General features: G+C 47.8%; 1 protein-coding gene across 33 annotated transcripts in view; it reads right to left on the minus strand.

Annotated features, from left to right (window-relative positions):
* Window positions 1-345: 345 nt before the first annotated feature.
* ARHGAP36 (Rho GTPase activating protein 36) overlaps window positions 346-20,505 on the minus strand; it is a 158,976-nt gene continuing 138,816 nt past the window's right edge. For 21 of the 33 annotated variants that reach the window (XM_067024222.1, XM_067024213.1, XM_067024211.1 and 18 more), the window contains 11 exons: window positions 8,152-8,310; window positions 6,870-6,935; window positions 6,229-6,464; window positions 5,801-5,993; window positions 5,525-5,580; window positions 5,128-5,278; window positions 4,547-4,695; window positions 4,188-4,364; window positions 3,851-3,948; window positions 1,972-3,722; window positions 346-1,557 (listed from right to left, as the gene is read on the minus strand). In XM_067024222.1, coding sequence (XP_066880323.1) covers window positions 1,400-1,557; window positions 1,972-3,722; window positions 3,851-3,948; window positions 4,188-4,364; window positions 4,547-4,695; window positions 5,128-5,278; window positions 5,525-5,580; window positions 5,801-5,993; window positions 6,229-6,464; window positions 6,870-6,935; window positions 8,152-8,260 — 3,144 coding nt within the window. In that variant the 5' untranslated portion in view covers window positions 8,261-8,310 and the 3' untranslated portion in view covers window positions 346-1,399. Of the gene's footprint in view, window positions 1,558-1,971; window positions 3,723-3,850; window positions 3,949-4,187; window positions 4,365-4,546; window positions 4,696-5,127; window positions 5,279-5,524; window positions 5,581-5,800; window positions 5,994-6,228; window positions 6,465-6,869; window positions 6,936-8,151; window positions 8,405-20,505 lie in introns of those variants that run through there. The other 12 variants (XM_067024227.1, XM_067024225.1, XM_067024226.1 and 9 more) reach the window with 2 other exon arrangements.

Here is a 20,505-nt window from a genome sequence, read left to right on the forward strand (position 1 = left end):
CTTTCTTCCACTTTACTCTCCTTTATCACACACCACACCCTTTTTTTCCACCTCACCCCTTTATTCCATTTCTCTCCATCTCCTTATTCCACATGACCCCTTCCCCTTTGTTCCCCAACACCCTCTCCTTTATCCCACCTCAGCCCCCTTATCCCATGTCACCTCCCTTTATTCCACTCACTCCATCCCTTTACACCATGTCACCCCTACCCTTTATTCCACATCACCCTCTTATCTTTCGTTCCTCTTCCCCACCTCTCTTTCCCCTTCAGCTCCAGCTAGAGCTTCCCAACTCACCAACAAAATTTCAAATAAAAAAAAACCACACACCCAGTAAGCCATGAATATGCTGCTGTCACAATACAGATGTTTATTAATGATTAAATGCCAGAGAAGTTTTAACAATCACAAATCTTCGAGCTCTGTGGTTGTTACCCATTGTGTGATCAATTTCTATCCCTCAATACAATACATTCTTCATTCTATGGGCCTTAGCAGTTGTTACCCCTCAATAACAGCTATAATTTTGGATGTCATACATAACCCATATCTGCGTGTTACCAGAGCATGTCCCGCAAATTTGTACCGTCCTGCATAGAGGAACTGCAGAGACGATATTTAAGAACATTTGTAATCAGGTGACTTTTACTGCTGGGAACTATGTGTTCATACCTAACTAGCTGTTTTGCTGACAACAGGATGTGGCTGCCAGCTGTCTGTAAAACAGATCTAGGTAATAAAATCAAATTTTTCCTCTAACTTTTGACCCCAGAAAAGCTAGTTGGGTTTCTCAGGATTTGGAGAGCGGCTGTTTGACGAGCCATTGGTCTAAATAATTTGGAAAAAATTATCCTGAGGCGGTGGAGTGGCTGCGGGGACACGGCTATGAGTTGGTGTGACATGGTTTAGCGTTAATTGTCAGCTGTCAGTAGGCCGACCTAACATCCTAGCATGCCTCTTGAGGGCCTTTCCAATTGAGCTCTTAGGAGGAGGGTAGGAAAGTCAGGAAAAGCATGCAATCCCCTTTGGGGGAGGGAAAGCACCTCGAGATTTGTGAGCTTCTCTGGGACAGGTGTTTACCACAAATGTCACATCAATTAAAGGAACGGCTGTAGTAAGGGAAAGCCAGGATCAGGGGTAAAAGAGAGAGGCAAGGTAGCACCAGGGCGCCTGAGCATGACACAGAAACATCTCCACTTTTACCGGCTGAAGGGACCAAGCATCCCCAGTAAAGGGGCTGGTAGTGCGTTTGGAATTCACAGCCTGACCCGAGCATCAGGTGGAACTCCTTCTTACCCTCAGATCTTTACCTTCGAGACTCTCCTTAATGTTTCCTGTGACATCCCAGGTCTACCCCCACCCTTTCCCCCTGTCTGGCACCATATAGAAGGAAAAACATCTAAGGAAAGAAGTAGCCGATGCCAGTTTGGGCCTCCTTCTCCCGGGGCACACGGAGCAATGGGCGGTCTTGCTCCAGAATGGGGGGGTTACCCGCTCCTTCATCATCGTCATGGGAACGGGCAGTGCCGGGAGGCACAGCTGGCTCCTCAGAGGAACCTGGAAAATAGTAACAACGTTAACTCCTTTTGTTTCTAGACTTCACACTTTGCACAGCACCCAAGGAACTAAGACCTAATTTTGAGCTTCAAATACAGTATGAGGCAAGAGGTTAGGGCAGAAATGATTATCCCCATTTGACACGTAAGAAAACTGCAGCCTAACAGTAGAACATACATCTCTAAATCTAGATCCCACTGTGGAAGCTGGGTGTGTGGGGGCGGGGGGGCAGGAGGGCAGGGCCATGTTAGAGAACAGAAAGAGTGAGACAGATACCCCGTGCTTAGAGCAAATGCGCAATACGACCAGGGAAGCGAGGAAGTGGGCGTCCTCCTAACAACCACCACCACCCTACAACCAGCCTGACTAACTTTACTAAGCAAATGAGTAACAAAGCTGGAGCCGGAAGCTTACAGAACTTCATGGAGGGGAGAAAGCAGGTGTCGGTCTTCAATGACTCTGAGGAGGACCTGTAGTCCATGACTTGTCCAGGCTGAGACCTGTTTTTAAGGAAGGCGGTATCTACAGGAAAAGTAACAGTTGCATATTCTATGCGGAACTGGATGGTCTTTGGACTCTGAACTTCTTTAGAGTCAAGATTAGTAGGCATCGGGACTGCTTCCACATTCATGATTTCTTCAAGATTGACAGCTAGGTCTGGCTGAGGCTCTGGAATTGTATTGAGAATGGAGACATCTTCAGGCCCTGGAGCCATATTTGTAATTTCATCTTCTTCAAAAGTGTTGGCTAGGTCTTTCTGAGAATCCGGAATTTTGTTGTGAATTTGAGTGCCCCCAGTCTCTGGAATCACACTGAGAACTGTGTCTTCTTTAAGGTTGGGGTTTTCTTCAGAGTCTTGGATTCCACTGACATCAGCGTCTTCTTTGTGTCCTGGGATTTCTTCAGCGTATGAGGCTTCTTCATTGTTTGGGACTCCACTTACATCTGAAGATTCTTCCTGGTTCTGAATTTCATCAAAATCAGAGACATCTTCAGGGCTCGTTACCACATGGAGGGCTGGGGTCTCTTCAGGGTTGGAGTCTTCAGAGCCTGCAATTCCATTGACTTCTGGAGTTTCTTCATAATCTGGAATTTCTTCAGTATCTGAGGTTTCTTCATCATTTGGGACTCCATCAAGAGCTGGAACCTCTTCAAGACTGGGGTCTTCTTCAGAGTCTGAGAGCCCATTAACCTCTGGGGATTCTTCATGATTTGGGATTTCATGACCACCAGGGGCTTCTTCAGGGCTTGGGACCACATGAAGAGCTGGGACTTCATCAAAATCAAAGTTTTCATTAGAGTCTGAAATCCCATTGACCTCTGGAACTACTTCGTGGTCTGGAACTTCTTCAGCATTTGAGGCTTCATCATTTGGGGTTTCATCAAGGGCTGGGACCTCTTCAAGATCGGGGTCTTCTTCAGAATCTGAGTTTTCATCATTACCTGAGTCATCTGCATGGTCTGGGATTCCATCAGTGTCAGGGGCTTCTTCATTGTCTGGGATTTCATCAGTATCTGAGGCCTCTTCATTGTTCGGGATTACATCAAGATAGGGAACTTCTGCTAGGTCAAGGTTTTGGTAGTCTTCAAAATCTAGTCCTTCTTCAAGGTTGTGGTTTGAGTTTTCTCCGGGGTTTGGGATTTCTTGCACATCTTGGGCTACTTCAGGGTCTGGAACCATATCAAAATATGGTATTTCTTCAAAGTCTTGGATTTCAATGAGCTCTAGAATTTCATCATCAGAGTCTAGAATGTCCTCAAGGGGAGGAAGATCATCAAAATTCAGGCTATCGTAATCTTCATCAAGCTCTGGAATGCCTTCAAGATGTGGGCCTGGAATCTCAAGGTCATTTGGAATCTCGAGACCTTGGACTTCAAAGTCTACTCCTTGATTGAGATATTCAAATACTAGTTCTTCATTGACTGGCACATCTTCCTCGGAGGACTCATCTTCCTCAAGGGGCTCATCTTCAGCAAGGACCTGGACTTCAGGAGGGGCCTGACCTTCACCAAGGGACTGACCTTCACCAGGGGTCTGACCGCCAGCAGGGAACTGACCTTCATCAAAGGGCTTGCTTTGACCAAGGACAGCAGCCCGGGCTTCAGCAGAGTTTTCCACTGGATCAGAAAGTAAAGCATCTTCTTCCATCTTTATCCGTGCGCTCCTGAAGGGGAATGAATTTGAAAAAGCTTATATACTTGGGTTGACTACCATAAAGGTGGCCTGGGGTTGGGAGCCCCCATAGGTGATTCTTCTTCAGGCTAAGCATGAACAAACCAAGAAAACACTCACTGGATCTTCCTCAAATTCCTGCGTCTGATAAAATCAAGGGCTTCAGGACTGGATTTCCATACACGCTTAGCAACCTGCCTCTGAATATGGGGAGGCACCTGAGGGTAAAATTAGCAATGTTAGCCTTTATCACACAACATTTTAAAAATCTATACTCATCTCTATCAGGTACCCAGAACTGAAGGCACCATGCCCAGCTAATGTAGGAAGGATTTCCAGACCGGGAGATTTGTGGCTGCCTGCTTTGGATACCCCCAGGGATGCATGTGGAACTCTTCCTTGCCTTGTGAACAGGTGAAAGAGTTGTGAAATAAGTGTGTCCAAAGCTTCCACCTACCTGAAAGAGGATATCCCAGTTATCAATCATGGCACGGACCACATTGACAGAAGCAACATAGTGGTCAATCCCCAGTCTTGTTTTCCTGGACTCCCTCTTGGCAGATGTCCCCCTCTTCAGGAGAGCAGATCCAAACACCAAAGCCAAATTGGTGGAAGTCATACGATTGCCTGAAACCTAAGTAAAGGAAAGCAGAAAGTGATCAACTCTGAAGTAGTAATGGAAGTTACACAAATAGAAATGTCTCTTTTTGTTCTTGTTTCCCTCTCCCTCTGTCTCTCTGTCTCTGCCTCTTTCTCATATACTCCCACACATCTCCCCTTCTATAAATCTCACTACCCTTTCCCAGAGCTTTTTACCAACTGTCCATCAATGCCAATGGAGTCCTCGCAGTTCTCAGTGATCTTATGCAGGACCTTCAGGAGACGCTCCAGGGTGTCACTGTGGCAAGGTGGCATCAGGTACACCAGCAACTGCAAGGCAGAAAGCTGATCCTGTGGCTTCAGAGCTAGAGGAAGGAAAACAGGGACTGGCTTAGGGGGATAGCCTTGGCAGCAGCCTGATACAAAGAAAGGTGTGATTCCGGTTGAAAAACGCCAACGGCTATGGGTAAAGTACTCAAGCATCTTTTCTTTGCTCATTCTCATGACATTTGAGCTCAGGATTCCTAAAAGCAAGAAGTGCTCCCATCAAAATCAGACCCCCTCCCTACAGAACCTAGGTTCTTCTTTGCCCTGAGAGGGTGCACACAGCTTCAAGAAGCTCTAGAGAGATTTCCAAACAACAGACTTATAGCGGCATCTGGACAGATGTTTTCATCTTCTGGTGTTCATTTTGCCTTAGTTCCTTGGGGTCTTGCAGCCTGAGCTCTGTGCCCAGAACCCCACGTCCCCTGTACTATTTCCTTTCCTTGCCCAACAGGGGAGAGCAGAAGACTCACTTGCTGTCAGGAGAAAGGACATGTACAGGTCATCTGGCAGCAAAGAGTCCTTCATGTCACGGAAAAACTCCTTGAGGAGTGCGGCCACATCGTGCACATTCTGAGACCCATCCAGCACTACATCCAGACCTTGATCAAATTCTTCACGGAGCTACGAAAAGAGAGAGAATACATTCTGGAGCTGCTCTGCCCATCCCAGGCTCCCTACTGGCCACTCCTTCAGTAAGTCTCGGGCTTCAGTGGAGGTAGTTGGCTATACGGTGTGCCTAGGGGGCTAGAAAGAAGACTGTGCTCCCTTCACGAGGCATGACATTCTCTTCAGGTCTATGGGGGAGCCCCCACCCCCCCCCAGTTTTTTCTCACTGAAGGAACAGAAGCATAAACATAGCTGACTTACCTTCCGCACTCTCTGCTCAGAATATTCCAGGGTGAAAATTCCCACTGTGCTTAAGCCTGAAAGAAAAGACCAGGGGATGCTAAGTATCTGTGCTCACCACCCCCACCTCCAGCATTTCCCTCTTCCTCCCCCATTGTATCCCAAGCCCAACCGGTGGCAGGGGGATGTTTCAAGCCCTTCATCCCTTGACCTCTTTCCTCTCCCCATCTCTAGAACACCGTCCTTTCTCTTGAATTGCCTCCTACCTTGATTTAACCATCATTCTTGGCCCCTTACCATGTTTCTCAATGAAGCTGCAGCAAGCCTCAACAACCTGGGGGGTCTGCTTAGCAATCGGATTGAGGCTCATTTTCCTTTTGGAGCCCAGAAGTCGCTGGCCAATTGGAAAGGAAGTTTTGGAAAGTTGCAGGGTCTGCAGCAGCAGGGCCCCGTCCTCCAGTTCAGCCAGGCTATCCACAGAGACTGCACCCTGTGGAGAAACCCAGACTATGTTCAAATGGGCGAGCAGGGGGGGGTCACTCCGGACCTTCCGGAAGATCGCATCATATTCACAACGGGAGACATCCTCTCTGCGGGAAGCCGATTACACCCCTCCAACACGTTCTGTTCAGCTCCCCTGCCCTCTGAGGACACGGGCCTTGACCTTCCCGCCCCACACCCCTTCAGGAAGAGTCCCTGCCTGAAAACTGGAGGGTTTAACTCACTCGACGCCCACGGCGAGTAAACTCCCGTGGCAAGGAGGGCTCAGCCCGCCTGCGACTGAAAAAGCGCCGGATGCGGCCAAACATCCTTTGCACCACGTTTCCCCGACGACGGCCCGCAACGTGACCGGTGGCTTCTTGCATCTGCATCGCGGCTCTCAGCTCAAGTTGCTTGCGGCGGGTAAGCTCGTTCACCAACACCTCTTCCAGTCGAATGCCAAACGTCTTGAGTGATACGGCTGGGGAGCCAGGGAGAGAAAGAATGAGAAACGTCAACGCTCCGCAGCGCTTACGTCGGGACGAACTGCAGGGGCTGTAGCACTCCGCTAAGCAACCGCCCCCGAGCCAACCCCACCCCACCAGACCCGCAGCGCCCCTCCCTGGGGAGGGAGCCAAAGGGACCCTGCGATGGTCTGGCTGAACGACTCAGCTCCACTCAACTACCCGGACGGGATCTCTGCCTAAAGTCCTGCCAGGGGGGTGACCACCTGGGATCAAGGAGGGTAATTTCTTCTGGGCAAACTGTCTGGGGTACCCCAGGGGCAGTGGGCACCGCCCAGTCTCTAGTAGCCAGGGACGCAGTACAGGAGGGGTGCAGCATTCTATTTCTTTACTAAGGACAGTACAGTATGAGAGACCCTCACCCCTCTCTTGTCCTCTCAGAATCAGAAACCACTTCTCCAAGGTGTTTGGACGGTCAATAGGTAGAGCTATGGGAAGAGAAAAAGAAAACACACGCATCCTCATGCAAATAGGATTTGATAAGTGACTAAAACATCGCAATGCATTGATCCACAGGGATTGGGGAGAGGGGCAAACAGCTCTGTCCAGCCCCCCAAAAGTGTTTTGCTTTCACTCAGCCTCCGTTTCCCCATTTGAAAACGGGACCAATCCGAACTACCACATATGAGACTCCGAGAATTTAACCAAACCAGATCATCTAAGGCGCCGCGGGCGCAGCGCGCACCTTGTTGCGCACCAGCAGTAGCTCAACACAACGCTTAAAACATAAATTCCGGGGCTCCGAGGCCGCGGGACAGCGCAACAGGCGAGGGGAGGGGCTCTGCCTGCGGCGCCTCGGCTGGCAAGGGTCGCTAAGTTACTGCTGGCACGCTTGCTCCCGCGATGCCGTCGGCTCCCCGCGCTGCGGCCGGCCGCGGGAGAAGCGGTGACACCCGCTATCTCCGCACTCCGACCCCCGCAGTGGCGGCTGCCCGCGGGGTCTCCTCGCCCTTTGCTGCGCTCCTTTTAGGCTGCGCCGGGCGAACCTGCGGCCCCCTGCACTTTCCATCACTGCGGCGGCACCCCTCGGCTCGCGTGACACCCCCCACACACACACCTCCCCTCAGTCGCAGAATCTGCGCCTGCACCGCGGAGACCACTGGCGCGCTCGACCCCCGTCCTGCGCTGGGTCCCGCTCGCTCCCAGCGCACCTCCCCCCGCCGCACCCCGCACCCGCACCCGCCCTCCCGCTGCTCGCCCGGATTGGCCCGTGTCTCTCTCTCACTGTCTCGCTATCTCCCTCTAACTCTTCGTCTCTCAACCGCGCTGTCTCTGTCTGTTCCAGTCTTCTCTGAGTGTCCCTCTGCGTCTCCATCTCATTCCGACTTGTTCTGGCACCTCACCAGGTGCGTCTGTCTTTTCACCTGTCCTCTGGCCACCTGTCTGTCCCTGGTATCTGCCTGTCTCACTGCCCCCTCAAGCCCCCAGGCTTCAACCCAACTCAACTAACCTTAACCTCTTCCCAATTCACCAAACACCCTTCAACTCCCGCTCCCTCAGTTCTCCAGGATCCAGGAGAACCGGCCAGGTTCAAGACCAGAGGAGAGTCCCTCCCACCCTCCTGGACCCCCAATTCGTCCCGTTCCGCCCAGGGGGTCCACTCGGCCCGAAGGCGAGGATGCCATACCCCGGGGTACTGCTCACCTCTTTCAGGTTTGAATTCAGACAGGAAATGCCTGGCCACGAGTTCGTGGTAAGCAGTCTCTTGCAGCTTCAGACGCTCCAGCTCGGAGAGGCTGTGTATTGAGATCATCTTGGTCCTGCGGTCCGGGTTGTGTCCTGGGGCTCCTCCCAGGACGTTCACTAAAAAAATGAAGGTGGACAACAACAGCAAAGGGGGCATGATTCTGGGGCACAGTGTCCTTGCTGCCTTCAGAAAAGGAATGCAGCCACCCATTCTGGAATCGGATGATTACCAGGACTGCATCATCCAATTGTCACTGGACCTTGTGGAGGGAACTATGGGGGGGGAGGGTGGTAAAGGGGGAGGGAAAACTGGGAGGTGGCTTCACCCTCAAGCAGAGCTGCCTCTGGCTGCTTATTAACAAAAAAAAAATCCAACTTAAAAAAAGCCAGCCCTGAACCGACAGTCCAGAAAAGAGAAAATCTAATTAGGCAAAAAGGAAGGAAAAAAAAAAAGAAGAAGAAGAAAAAAATATTTTAGAAAAACCAACCTTACAATTTTAAAATGCACATTAGGATAAGAATAAGGTAATATTTTTCCATTAAGTATTAGGGACATTGATGGAGTTTATTTGTATTTTTTAATAATAATGCTTGATGCTGTCCAGTTTGGGTGAAATGGGCACATTCATCTAGGTTAGGAGCTCTGTAAATTTTGTACTACTGTTCCAGAAAGCAAACTGGACACGTGAGTCTGAAGCCAAAAATCATCCCCAGGCCCTTTGACCCAGTAATTCCCCTTCTAGGAATCTATCCTAATGAAATCTTCCTACAGACAGGAAAAACCATATGTACGTGAACCATAACAGTAAAAAATTAAGGGAAAAAAGCTAGCCCAGCAAAGACTAGTTATATAAATTATGGGATAGCCACAGTATGGAAAACTATGCAATCATTAAAGTGATGTTTACAAGGAGCTTTTAAACAACAAATATAAAATACAGAATTGTATTATTTATGATTACAACTATGTGAAGAAAAACATGCAAAAACATAAAAGACTGAGAGAAATGCACCCAATTACTGACGGTGTCTGTATCAAATAGTGGGATTTGCTTTGCCTTTTGCCTTTTATCCATCTACCAAAAATTGTGCAACTTGATTATGTTATTTTTTCCTGAAAAAAAAAAAAACCATCAGTTTGTACCAAAACAAACATCATTTCCAGGCCATTTCTAATGAGACTCTCTATACAGGATTGGTATAGTGAAGTTTCTTGGTGTGTTGGCAAACCTGTTTTACATATCCCTTCTGCATGGTACCCACTATCTCAAACTGCTCCCAGGTTACACAGGATCCCCCAGTGGGGATCTCCCTTCTCCCACACAGCATCCTATCCTGCACATCCTCACCTCTATTATTAACTTGTTCTTTCACGTATGCATTTTTTAAAAAAGAAAAGAAACCTGCATTAATTGTCTACTTTGTGCCAGGCACTAAAGATTCAAATATGAGCAAAATAATAATATTCTTTTCATAAAGAATTCAACAGTGCTGTGAAGGAGATACACAGGTTAGCAACAATTTACAAAACCTTGTGATAAGTCAGTTGCCCAAGATATAAACAAACTACTGTGAAAGCAGAAAGGAGGAAACATCTAAGTCTGCCTGGAGACAGGGAGGGGGGAGTGTCCAGAAAGAGAGAACAGCTTGTGCAAAGGCAAAGAGATGGGAGAGAGGTTTGTTATCTTCTTAAAGCTGTATAAAGGGGATGGAAGGAGATAAATCTGGATAGGCAGGAAGGAGATCATGAATGGCCCTATAAGCCATGTTAAGGAGCTGGACTTTCTCCTGAAGGCAATAGGGAACTACTGCAGGGTTTTAAGTGGGAAGCGACAGAGTCAGAGCTGCAGCTTGGAAAAATCGCAGAGCAGTGAAAAACCTGGTTTGGGTAGAAAGCCTGAAGTAGGTAGATCAGCCAAGAGGCAAGAGATGCTGACACAAGTCAGTATCAATGGGGCTGGAGCAGGAGATGGATTTTATGGGTATAATTGACAGGACTTAGAGAAAATTTTTTATTGTAATGGAAAGGATAGCTCCGAAGTTTATGGTTTGGGTGAGTGCGTGGATGCTTGTTCCTAAGAGAAGATAATTCGGGACGTGGGGAACTAAACCTTTTGGCAAGAAGGGAAGTGGTCACATGCTACTTTTCTGAGCTCTCCTTGCCCATGGAGTTTTATGATAATATTCTATATATTATTGGGGGGGTGCTTAAACTCCAAAGATCAGGTAATGTGGCTTTGACAGAGAAAAGGTAGGTAGAAGTTTATCATCCAATTATCTATATAAATGAGCTCTGTCAAAAAAAAATCCCTTACTTCTTTTGTTTCCAAAATCCTCTTTTGCCCACTTTCCCTAATGGCCAAAGTCACACATGTCAGAAATAAACACTTGCCGGATAACTGAAGTTCAGTATGAGATAGGATGAGGAGTATTTCTATGTCTTTTGAACTGAGCTAAGAGGAAAATTCTTAGCATACATATTTTTTAAAGTCCCTTCAACTGAAAATCAATATCCCCTGGACCCAGAGTAAACACCTAAGCCCAACCACCAAACTGCATCCACAAAATGACCATCTTAACCAAAGGCACATGCAGAGAACCTAACCACAGTCCCAAACTCAGCAGCCAGTAATCCCCCATTCACAATGGCAGGTCCAAAATCTATTAGCCAAGGGTCTCATTCTGACACACACAGCCTAGCTCTGGATTATTTTTTTTTTACATGGCTCCCTCTTTCCCTTTACCCCAATTGAGACATTTTTGTACCTGTTTTGGAGTTGCAGCTATTTCTTCTTGCCAAGGGTTACAATCTGGTCATCCAAAGAGTATAGCTGGTTCTTTCACCCAAAAATCAAGATGAAAACCAATCCCTCTTCTCCCCCCCCAATAAGGTGAGAACAAATAAGAGAACCTCAAAGCAACGTCAGCCAAAAGAGAGAGAGAGAGAGAGAGAGAGACAAGCCTTTGAGAGATGAGTCAGTCTAGATGCTTACAATTCCAAAGGAAATCAAAGGCCTTAGAATAAACTGTTTGTCATTGCCTCCGGCTCAAAGATACAGGGCTAAACTTAAGAGCAATCATATGCCACAGTTCTGCCAGCAAAATTGACACTGTCTTCCTTGCCTTCAATACTCTCAAGGCACCAGTAGAATACCAGACAGAAGCAGAATTAGGAAGTCCAGTGTGCCTAGACAAGAAGCAGATGAGCTGATCACAACAGGAGGCTCCTCACAGAGAACAAGGTGCTAAGAGACCTCTCTTGCTCTGAAGTGTCTTCCCCTTCCCCTTCGGCATGCCCTGGCATTTGGCCTGAAGTGACCATGACATCAAAAAGGAAGAAGGAAGACGAAACTAAGCCCTCTCAATTTCAGCACAGAATTCAACACATTTGCAAAAACAATATCCTTCGACAAATATCTGTAATAGTCCCTGGAGTCAGAGCTAAATAGAAATGAGTTCAAAGCCAAGCTTTGTGATTTCTTAGCTGTGTGAGCTTAGGAAAGTTTGTTGAATTCTGAGCCCCAGTGGCTTCCTCTATAAAATGGGGAAATGATCCAGTATCCATTTCACCAACTGTGTAAGAATTAAATGAATAATGTACATGTGATATTTAGCATTGGCTTTTAATAAACACGTTGATATTGAAGGTTCTTTGCAGAGGGCCTAACTTTACCAGAAAATATCAGGTTTCAAAAGTAATTACATAAAATTAGAATTTGTATCAATGCATCTGACTTAGTTCAATCTCTACTAAACTTGAATTAAATTAAAATGGGTAAAAAGACCTTGGGAGATTGTTGTGAATAGATCTTTCTTCTTCAATCTCCAAAGACATCAGGGTCAAGTATAAAAACTTATCTTATAAAATTTAGAAAAACGAACTGCACAGGTCCATTTAAAAAAATGCTGTTATTCTGATTAGGAAAATGCTTGTAAGTCTCAAAAATGTATCTATCTTTTAAACCATCCAATTTCACATCGTCACTAGCAAAATAACATATAATTTCATTTGGATCAGTAAAGGGGCTAGGGTATTAGCAGCTACCAAGAGAGAGAATTTGAACAAAGAATAGAGGCACAACCAGATCATCTCTCCAGCAATACGAAGAGGGAAAACACACACGAGTGGCATCGAGCTTGTTCCTCACGTCCTCCTGAAACGCATGGCACAGATGGAGAAACAAATTAACATCAGAAAGGTCACCCTCTTCGACACTGTGAGGACAGAAATGTTTCGAGGCATAAATCCACAGCCTTCACAATTTGGAGGACTAATTTACTCCATTGCCCCCATTAACTAGTTAGGGGTGGTGCCGTGCTCACTAGTAAACACCTCTGAGAGAAAAGCAGGACTGCATTGATGCCATCGATAGAATCCTAATAAATGAGGCACTTTATGGCACCCACAGAATTTTGCTTCTAGCCGTTGAGAGACTTTGGACTTTGAGAAATTGATGGTGTGCAGGGCTGAGTGCCCAAAAGGTATTGCATCTACGGCATTCAAATGTCTACAGGCAGTGACAATGGATAAAGACATCTGCATTAATATATCACAACATGGGAAAGAGATACAGGTCTCTAGATGAAAACATTCAGGCACCAATTTGGTCTGCTGGCACATTACCTCATTCGTCCCTGAGCATTAATGAATTAGCCTTTAAGTTGCTATCCCATAACCTCCATTTCAGCAAAGGCTGCAGTCGTGATGAACAAAATGGCTCATTTCACCCTGTGTGGTGTAATGCCCCCAAATAATTAAATTTGGGGGCAGTGTTCTTCAATACGTGTCAGTCCATCATACCATAACAGAAGCTCATAAACCAGAGGTAGTGCTGTTAAAATACATTCAGAAAAGCTCTGGTATCAAAAAATGTTTCCAGAACTTCTTAGATTAGAATGGGTCAGAGATAGAAGGGACCTTAGCCATCACCTAGCCCAAAGCTTCCATTCTAGAGTTCAAAAAACTGAGGCTCAAAGAGAGACAGGAGATTGCCCAAAGCCACACAGCAATTTGACACAGAATCTAGACAAGAACCCAGTTCTCAGACCTAGGGCTCTTTCCACTGCCTCCTCCACCTTTGTTCTTAATAGCTACAAAATAATTCATAGCTAAATAATGAAATCAAAAGAATGGACACATAATCAAAGCCTGATTCGATAAACCAAGGGAGGTCATATCCGAAGGTACAACAAGATATAGATATTCTCAGTATTATCTGCAGTATGTGTCAGAGTGCGTAATAGTGCTGGCATCACAAGCTGTGTCACCCTTTATCTCATTTTTCCCTTTCAGTTGCTGCTTCTATTATGTTGTGGCAGAAAAAGTAAAAAAAAAAAAATAAGATGTTCCATCAAGAGAAGGTAATTTTTTAATGTCTAATTTTTCTTGTGCTTTTCATGTTCTCAAAAGCTTTCCACGTGTCTATTATTTCCAGACCCTAGCACACAGTAGGTGTTCAATGTGTTTGTTGGGTAATCATAGGATGATCAACTCCTGACAGTTTTGAGAGAACATAAAGGTCTTGTAATTAAAACAGCTATTTGTGATTCATGGATAAATGAATCATGCCACTTTATTCTCACAACAAGCCCTGGGAAGGAGGTGGGTTTGGTGTTATGTTCCCATTTTACAGATAACAACAAACTAGGACTCCAGAGAGGTTGTAGCTTAACTGAAGTTGCGCTAACATGCCATGAAGGAATACAATCTGGGAACTAGACTATCCCTAGGCCTGGTCTTGTCCTTCCCACCTGGAAGTGGGATGGCCTGAGTCAAGATTATTTTCTTTCCTAAGGAGATGGCTAGATTTTGAGGTCTTTCTTTATATACACAGTTCTTAGGAAATGGGAATGAAGGTAGATGATTGATAGGATACATAGATAGATAGATAGATAGATAGATAGATAGATAGATAGATAGATAGATAGATAGAAGAAGAAGAAGAAGAAAGATACGATAGGTAAATAAGATAGGTAGATAATGATAGATAGAAAGATACAGATATATATGGTTTTGAACAACACTATTATGAAAGGTAGAGAAGAGGAGTGAATAGAGGAGAAAAGCACCCAAAGCGCTATGTATTCCTCCCATCACGTCTCTTGCCTCAGCTCACTCCCCAAGCCGACAGCATGGCGTCCTGAAAAGGTCCCGAGATATGGACTAGAACTTGGGTTCAAATCCTAGCCTTTTCACCTGTAAGTTCACACACTCACCAACCAAGTCACTTAGAGCTAATTATCTCACTTTTGTGAGCCTCAGTTCCATCACCTTACAAAGTAAAAACCATGATATCTATCAGGTGTGGCTATGGTAAAGATTAAACAAAAGACAGGGTGACACGAAAGAATCCTCCAAAGGGTACAGCGCTGTACCAAGGTGAGGAATTGTCCCCCCCGGCCCCGCCAAATACCTGAGAGTCATATTTGAAAGGAAGACTGAGCAGAAGTGCTGCTATCTGGAATGAAGCGGACAGTGCCCCCACTGAAGAAGGCCCTTGCACCATCCATAGAAGGTAAAAGTGGGTACCACATCCTGTCAGCAGGTAGCTCACTTTCAGAGGGGATGAGTTGAATTGTTTCTTCACTGGGTCTTTCATGATCAGGAATGCAAGGCAACTAACGGTGGGGGTTGGGGGATCAGTCTAGCTCTGAAATGTAGAAAAAAAGTGAATTGGCCCACAAAAGGGATTTAGTCCCTACCTTTGGGTTCCTCAGCACAGGGTGCAAGCCATCCATGTTAGGGATGGTGGAGGAAAGGTGGGGAGCCATCTGAGTGGAAAGTCACAGTTCCTGTCCTTGGGGTCTGACAGCCTAGTTGGAGGTCACATAAATGTCAAGAGTCTGACATGGGTCTAACATCATCCTTCCCTGCCCTCATTTAAATACATTTCCTCTCCTTTGTTCCTTTAAGGAATGTTAAGAATTGACTATTTCTTCAGGTCCACCAGCACTACTCAGACCCTTATTCAGCTGTAGGTTTATAGTATGCATTGGGTAAACTCTGATTCATTTTTCCCATCTTCTCAACTCCCCTGGTCCCAAGCCCCCTTCTTTAAGACATATTCCCTTTCAGACACACACATTTCCTCTCACAAACATACACACACACACATCCTCATGCGTTCTCACATATGCATTTACACACACACACACACACACACACACACACACACACACAGAGAGAGAGAGAGAGAATAGACTTACCCAATGTATTTGCTACAACAGAGGGGAGGAGGAGACTCTGAATTAAAGAAAGAACCATCAAACATTTGCCCTTCTACACCACAGCTGGGGTTTCTACAGAATGGGCTCGAGAGAGGAAAGACCAGTAAGGGACACTTCCCCAAACCATCTGGACAGAGATCTGTCAAGGAAACCTTCAGAATAAAGTTGTTCTCCAAATCTGTGCTGAGAGTTACCTCTCTTTCACCTTTGTTCCCCCACTCCCACCTGCTTCCCTTCTCCTTTGATAGTATCTCTCCCAAGAAGCATTCCATTTTCTGCAGTTTTCTTTTTCAAAACCCTGTCTGAATGGCTGTCATAGGGAATTGGGGCTGTGGGAGATGTTTTCCTTATAGTTTCCATGATAGGAATGGTATTTTAAAACTACATTTATTAAATAAACGTATTTTTTTTAAAAAAAAAATCAATGTCTACCTACCTGTATCTATCCTCCTTCCAAATTAGACCACTGCCTTGGCTATGACGCAGTGCAAAAAAGACAAAAGAAACAAACAAAAACCCTAGACCAGGAGTCAGGAGGTCTGCCTAGTTACTAAGCAGCTGAGTGGACTTGGGCAAGTCTCTGAGCATCTCCAAGCCCCCAAACACAACCAGTGTCATTTATTATTATCCGGTTTATCTAAGAACACGGTAGAGACACAGTCCTCACTTCTGCCTAGTCCTTGATTCTTCTACAGGACTTAGCCACCTCCAGGACACAGGGCCACGCTGTGGCCACTGTCCACAGCTGGAAAGAGAGAGCAGCCCTGCCCCTCTGCAGGTTTCCGGGAGCCAGAGTGGAGAGTGGGTCTAAGCGGATCTCCCTCTCCCTCCCTAATGGAGCCCTAGCCCGGTAGTCTGCCCTCTACCCAGAGCTAGGTGAAGGTGAAGGGAGGGGCAGCAGGGTGAAGGGGAAAGGGACAGGGACAGGCCAGCCAAGACTTTGCGCCCTCCCCTCGAAGGGTTTCCCGGGCCACAGGTTGCCGCTGCTGAGCGTGGTCAGGCGGGGTTGCGCCCCTTGCGTCTCGCCCCTCCGTGGCTCAAGAGCGCGCGCAGAACCTGCCAAGTTAAGCAAAGCCCCGCCGCGCGCAAAAACCACTCTTGCTGCTTGGCGCTGCCGAGAATTTGAAAACTGCAATCTTTCTGGCGTGCTCCACGTTTGAGCCATTGAACGCGAAAAGCTGGGCCACCTAGTCCAGGACCCGCAGGCTTCCTCTCCCTCCCGCACGTCGGGCGCTCCGCTTGGAGGGCACTCACCTCCCACTCAGCCCCTCGAGGGGCTGCACTCAGGCCCCTGGAGCCCTGCCCCTGCACTACCTCTTGGCGACTCTCCTGGTCCGGCCAGGGAATAAATGGCTGCGTGACCCGCTGGTCAGTCCTGCGGCTCGCCTACGACCCGTCCTGGGACGAGCTGCAGGCACAGCGAGCGCTTAGCTCTGCTGCTCAGATTCCCCCACTCTTGTCTCTCAAGCTCCCGCGGTGGGGCAGGAGCTGATTCATAGCAATTTTCTACGCAGCAGCCAACTCAGTGCCTTACGCATACCTGTCTGCTAAAGTCCCGGGGCTACTCCCACACTGTTTCTAATCGCACCCCACAATCATCCCTCCCTTTACTCAAAGCTGATTTCTCTTTCAAGATTCAGCCCAAGGGTCCCTTCCTTTGAGGGCTCCCTTTCTCTTCCGTTGGCCATGCCACACAATCTCACATTACAGGTGAAGGGAAGGCAGAGGTGGAGGTTCAGCTGGATAAGAAACTTACCACAGGGCATTGAGCTAATTAGTGGCAGAGCCAAAAGGAAGGCCCCAAACTCCTGGAACCCCGCTCGGCACACTTTTTGTTACCCCTCATCACTTCCCTTCTGCCCTGCTTGTATGGCATTGAAGGGCAGGTGGCCTCCCTTTGCACACAAGGACTCACAAGGAACAACTCCCTGCCCCTCCTTGCCTCAATCTGCCTGCTCCTTGTTCGCCGTCTTGTCCAGGGCCTCTGATCTTCCATACTCAGAGACAAGAAAGATCATTTTGTTCAGAATTCAATGAACAACAAGAGAAAACAGAATCCCTCTACCTATCTGGATGAGAACGGTCTCAGTAACCCATCCCCAACACGCGCACGTGCACACACACACGCACACGCGCACGCACGCACACACACGCACACACACACACACGTATAGTCTTCATCTTTCTTTTTCTATCTTCTTGGCACCTGGAGAAGTCAGAAGGCCTTTCACACCTGCCCAAACCATCTTACCTTCTAATACTGCTTCCAAAAATGCCTTCTTCTAATCTGCAGCCCAACAATCATATATTCAAATCACTATTCAGCCAAGCAAAAATGTATTATTCACAAGCACAAAATATTCTCATCTGACGCAACAAGGGCAATACGGGGTTATAAGCACAAGATCTCAAGTGGGGAGAATTTCAAATACACAATTACACTCCCTCCCAGTTGAATTTTGTCCTCTCCTGGATGAAGTAAATGGATGAAGGGAGAGTGCTGTTGACTGGATGGAGAGGGAAGAGGAGAAGAGAATCAAGAATGTCAGAGGCTCTGGTTTAGCCCAGCAAGAAGGAATCAGAAGTAGCAGAGCGTAGGCAAAGGAGAGGAGGAAAGCAGGGGAGGGGGAGGGGGAGGCCAGGGCAGGTACTGAGGCAGCCAAGGAAGACATGGACTTATTCCCCAAAGGCTCAGCGATGTGGCTCATAGGGACCTGGCTTGGAAATGAGATCCAGAAGGCCACTGGCAAGTCTCTCTTAACCGCTAGCAAAGGGAGAGAGCTTCTGGCTCTGACAGCAGCATGGGTGGCACTCTTTTCACTAGAAGTACCACCTCAGCGCCAGCACTACCAAGAAGGCGCCCCCTTTCCCCTGCTCCTTTGGCCTACCCCCACCCCTCAGTAATTAACTAAATCTTACCCAACACAGGAATGTAATCTGAATGCTCGGGGTGGTTTTCCCTTCCTTTGAAGGAGAGGCTCTCTCCCTCTCCACCTGCTGAAAATGGGCTGGGTGCTGCCCCTTTATACATTCTAGAGCACCAGATCAGGAGAGGGGGAGAAAGGGAGGGGGCAGCAGTTTGAGGCTGGTCCAATTTGTCCCTGGCATTTTCTCTCGCTCTCTCCTGTTGGTGTTTTATGCAGCCCCTCCTTCTGGCCCTGGCAGCTCTGCTCCCCTTCCTCACTGCAACATCTCGCAGCCAGATCCCCCACCCTTGCGATAAGGGACTGATACTGGGGCGCATCTTTCTGGTGATGCTTGCTTTCTAATGTGGGATCTTATGCTGAGCTGCCAGGGAAAGATCTGAATTGGGGGCAGGTGGGTGTCACCGGAGATGACAAGAGAAACCCACCCAGGTAGCCAACTGCCTCGAAAGCAACACGGGTTGGTGTTGGGGGCAGCCAGGAGACATGATTTGAACCCGAGTGCGTAACGAGCCAGTTTAGGCAGAGGACTGGCTTGAGTTACAGTGATTGCCTTGGTAACATAAATACATAAAGACTGCATGATATATTAGGAAGTAGATGACTGAATATCACTCAGCCTCAGTTTTCTCAACTGCAAAATAGCGGAATAAATGCTCACCACATAGTACTTCGGGGAACAGTGTGTGAAATAACGCTGGTAAAATACTTAGCACAGGGCCCAGCACAGAGCCCCTTGCCCACTTAACTTCCTTCTGGTGTTGAGAACAGGAAGGAAAAGGGCTTTCCCAAGGTTATACAGCAAGTATCCAAGTCAGGATTGGAACCCAGGTCTCCCAAAGGATGACCTCCACTCCACTTCCTCCTCTAAGAAGCTGCCTGGCTGTCCTTTGGGACTTGGAGGGGTAGAAGTGTGGAGGGGGGCGGGGTGCTGACTGTGTTTAAGCATATAGACATTCTACCACTGAATCCCAGCCTCAAGGGCTCAGGCTTCTGCTTTATCCTCTTTCTGATCATCACTCAGGTAATACCCCCTTGCCATCTTGGACTAATTCATTGTCACTTTAGTGCCACCTCGGCTGCCCAGCTCTGAGACAGTGACTCACCCTCCAGCTGGCCAGGGCCTCTGCCCTCCAGGAAAGAGGCTCTCTTCCTAATTGACTGTAGAAGCCTCAGCCACAGTGAGACAACCCCCTTCCAGGGAAGCTTAGGGCTGGAGGGCTTTGAGGAGGAAGGGAAGAGACCCCTATTCAAAAGCCACTGCCTTCCATGCCCCACGGTGCCTGGGGCGCTGCTATCGGAATCCTCTCTCTCAATTCCTTATGATAACTCCTTATGTGCCCTTAAGTCTGTTTCCAAGGGATTTCACCCAGGGCATCACTTTGCCGCATGTATACAGCCTGTGCTGTATCTGGCACTGTGCTAGGCACTGGCAAAGCATAAGGTAAGAGGAGATGTCCCTGGCATCCAATGAGTGTTCATTACAATTGGAAAATAACTCAGCAACTTGGAAAGGGGGAGAAGAATTCGGGGTGGGGGTGGGAATGATTGAGGAAGTCCCTGTGAGAGGTGAGGTGATGGGCGGAGTGGAGTGGCCTTAGAGGCATTACCTGGTGGCCATATCTCTGGCCTCTGAGCCCCCTCTTCCCCAGACTCCCAAATCTTTATCCTTGGTGAGGGTTAGGGAGAGGGGATGGAAGGGAATATACATCTTTGGGATTTTAACTGGAATTAGCACTTTACATATATTTCCTCCTTTAAATTTCACACCCACCCCGCAACTTAAGACAGTGACCTGCCAGGGTAGCCAGCTGTGAAGTGGTAGAGCTGGGATTCGAACCTATACCGACTCCGAAGCTTGTGCACTTTGCACCGCAAGGCGCTTTACACAGCGCGCCGCCTCGGGCGGAAGTCCTCTTCCTCCTCCTCTCCTTCACCCGCTGTCCACCTCTGCAGAAAGGAGGCAGGCGGAGGACAGGAGCCAGATGTTCATCTGGCCGCGGAGTATTCTAGAGTGACCCCCGTAGCCCGCCACAGAGGGAGGGCACCTCAGACTGTCCCGCGGGGGCTATGCCGCCAGACGTGCAAAGCACCCTAAGCGACTCTACCGCCCCCTGCCGCCGGTGGCTCCCCGGCCAAGGCGGCTGCTCTGCAGAGGGCT

The sequence above is a fragment of the Kogia breviceps genome, chromosome X (genome assembly GCF_026419965.1).
Source record: "Kogia breviceps isolate mKogBre1 chromosome X, mKogBre1 haplotype 1, whole genome shotgun sequence".
Taxonomy (NCBI): Eukaryota; Metazoa; Chordata; class Mammalia; order Artiodactyla; family Physeteridae; genus Kogia; species Kogia breviceps.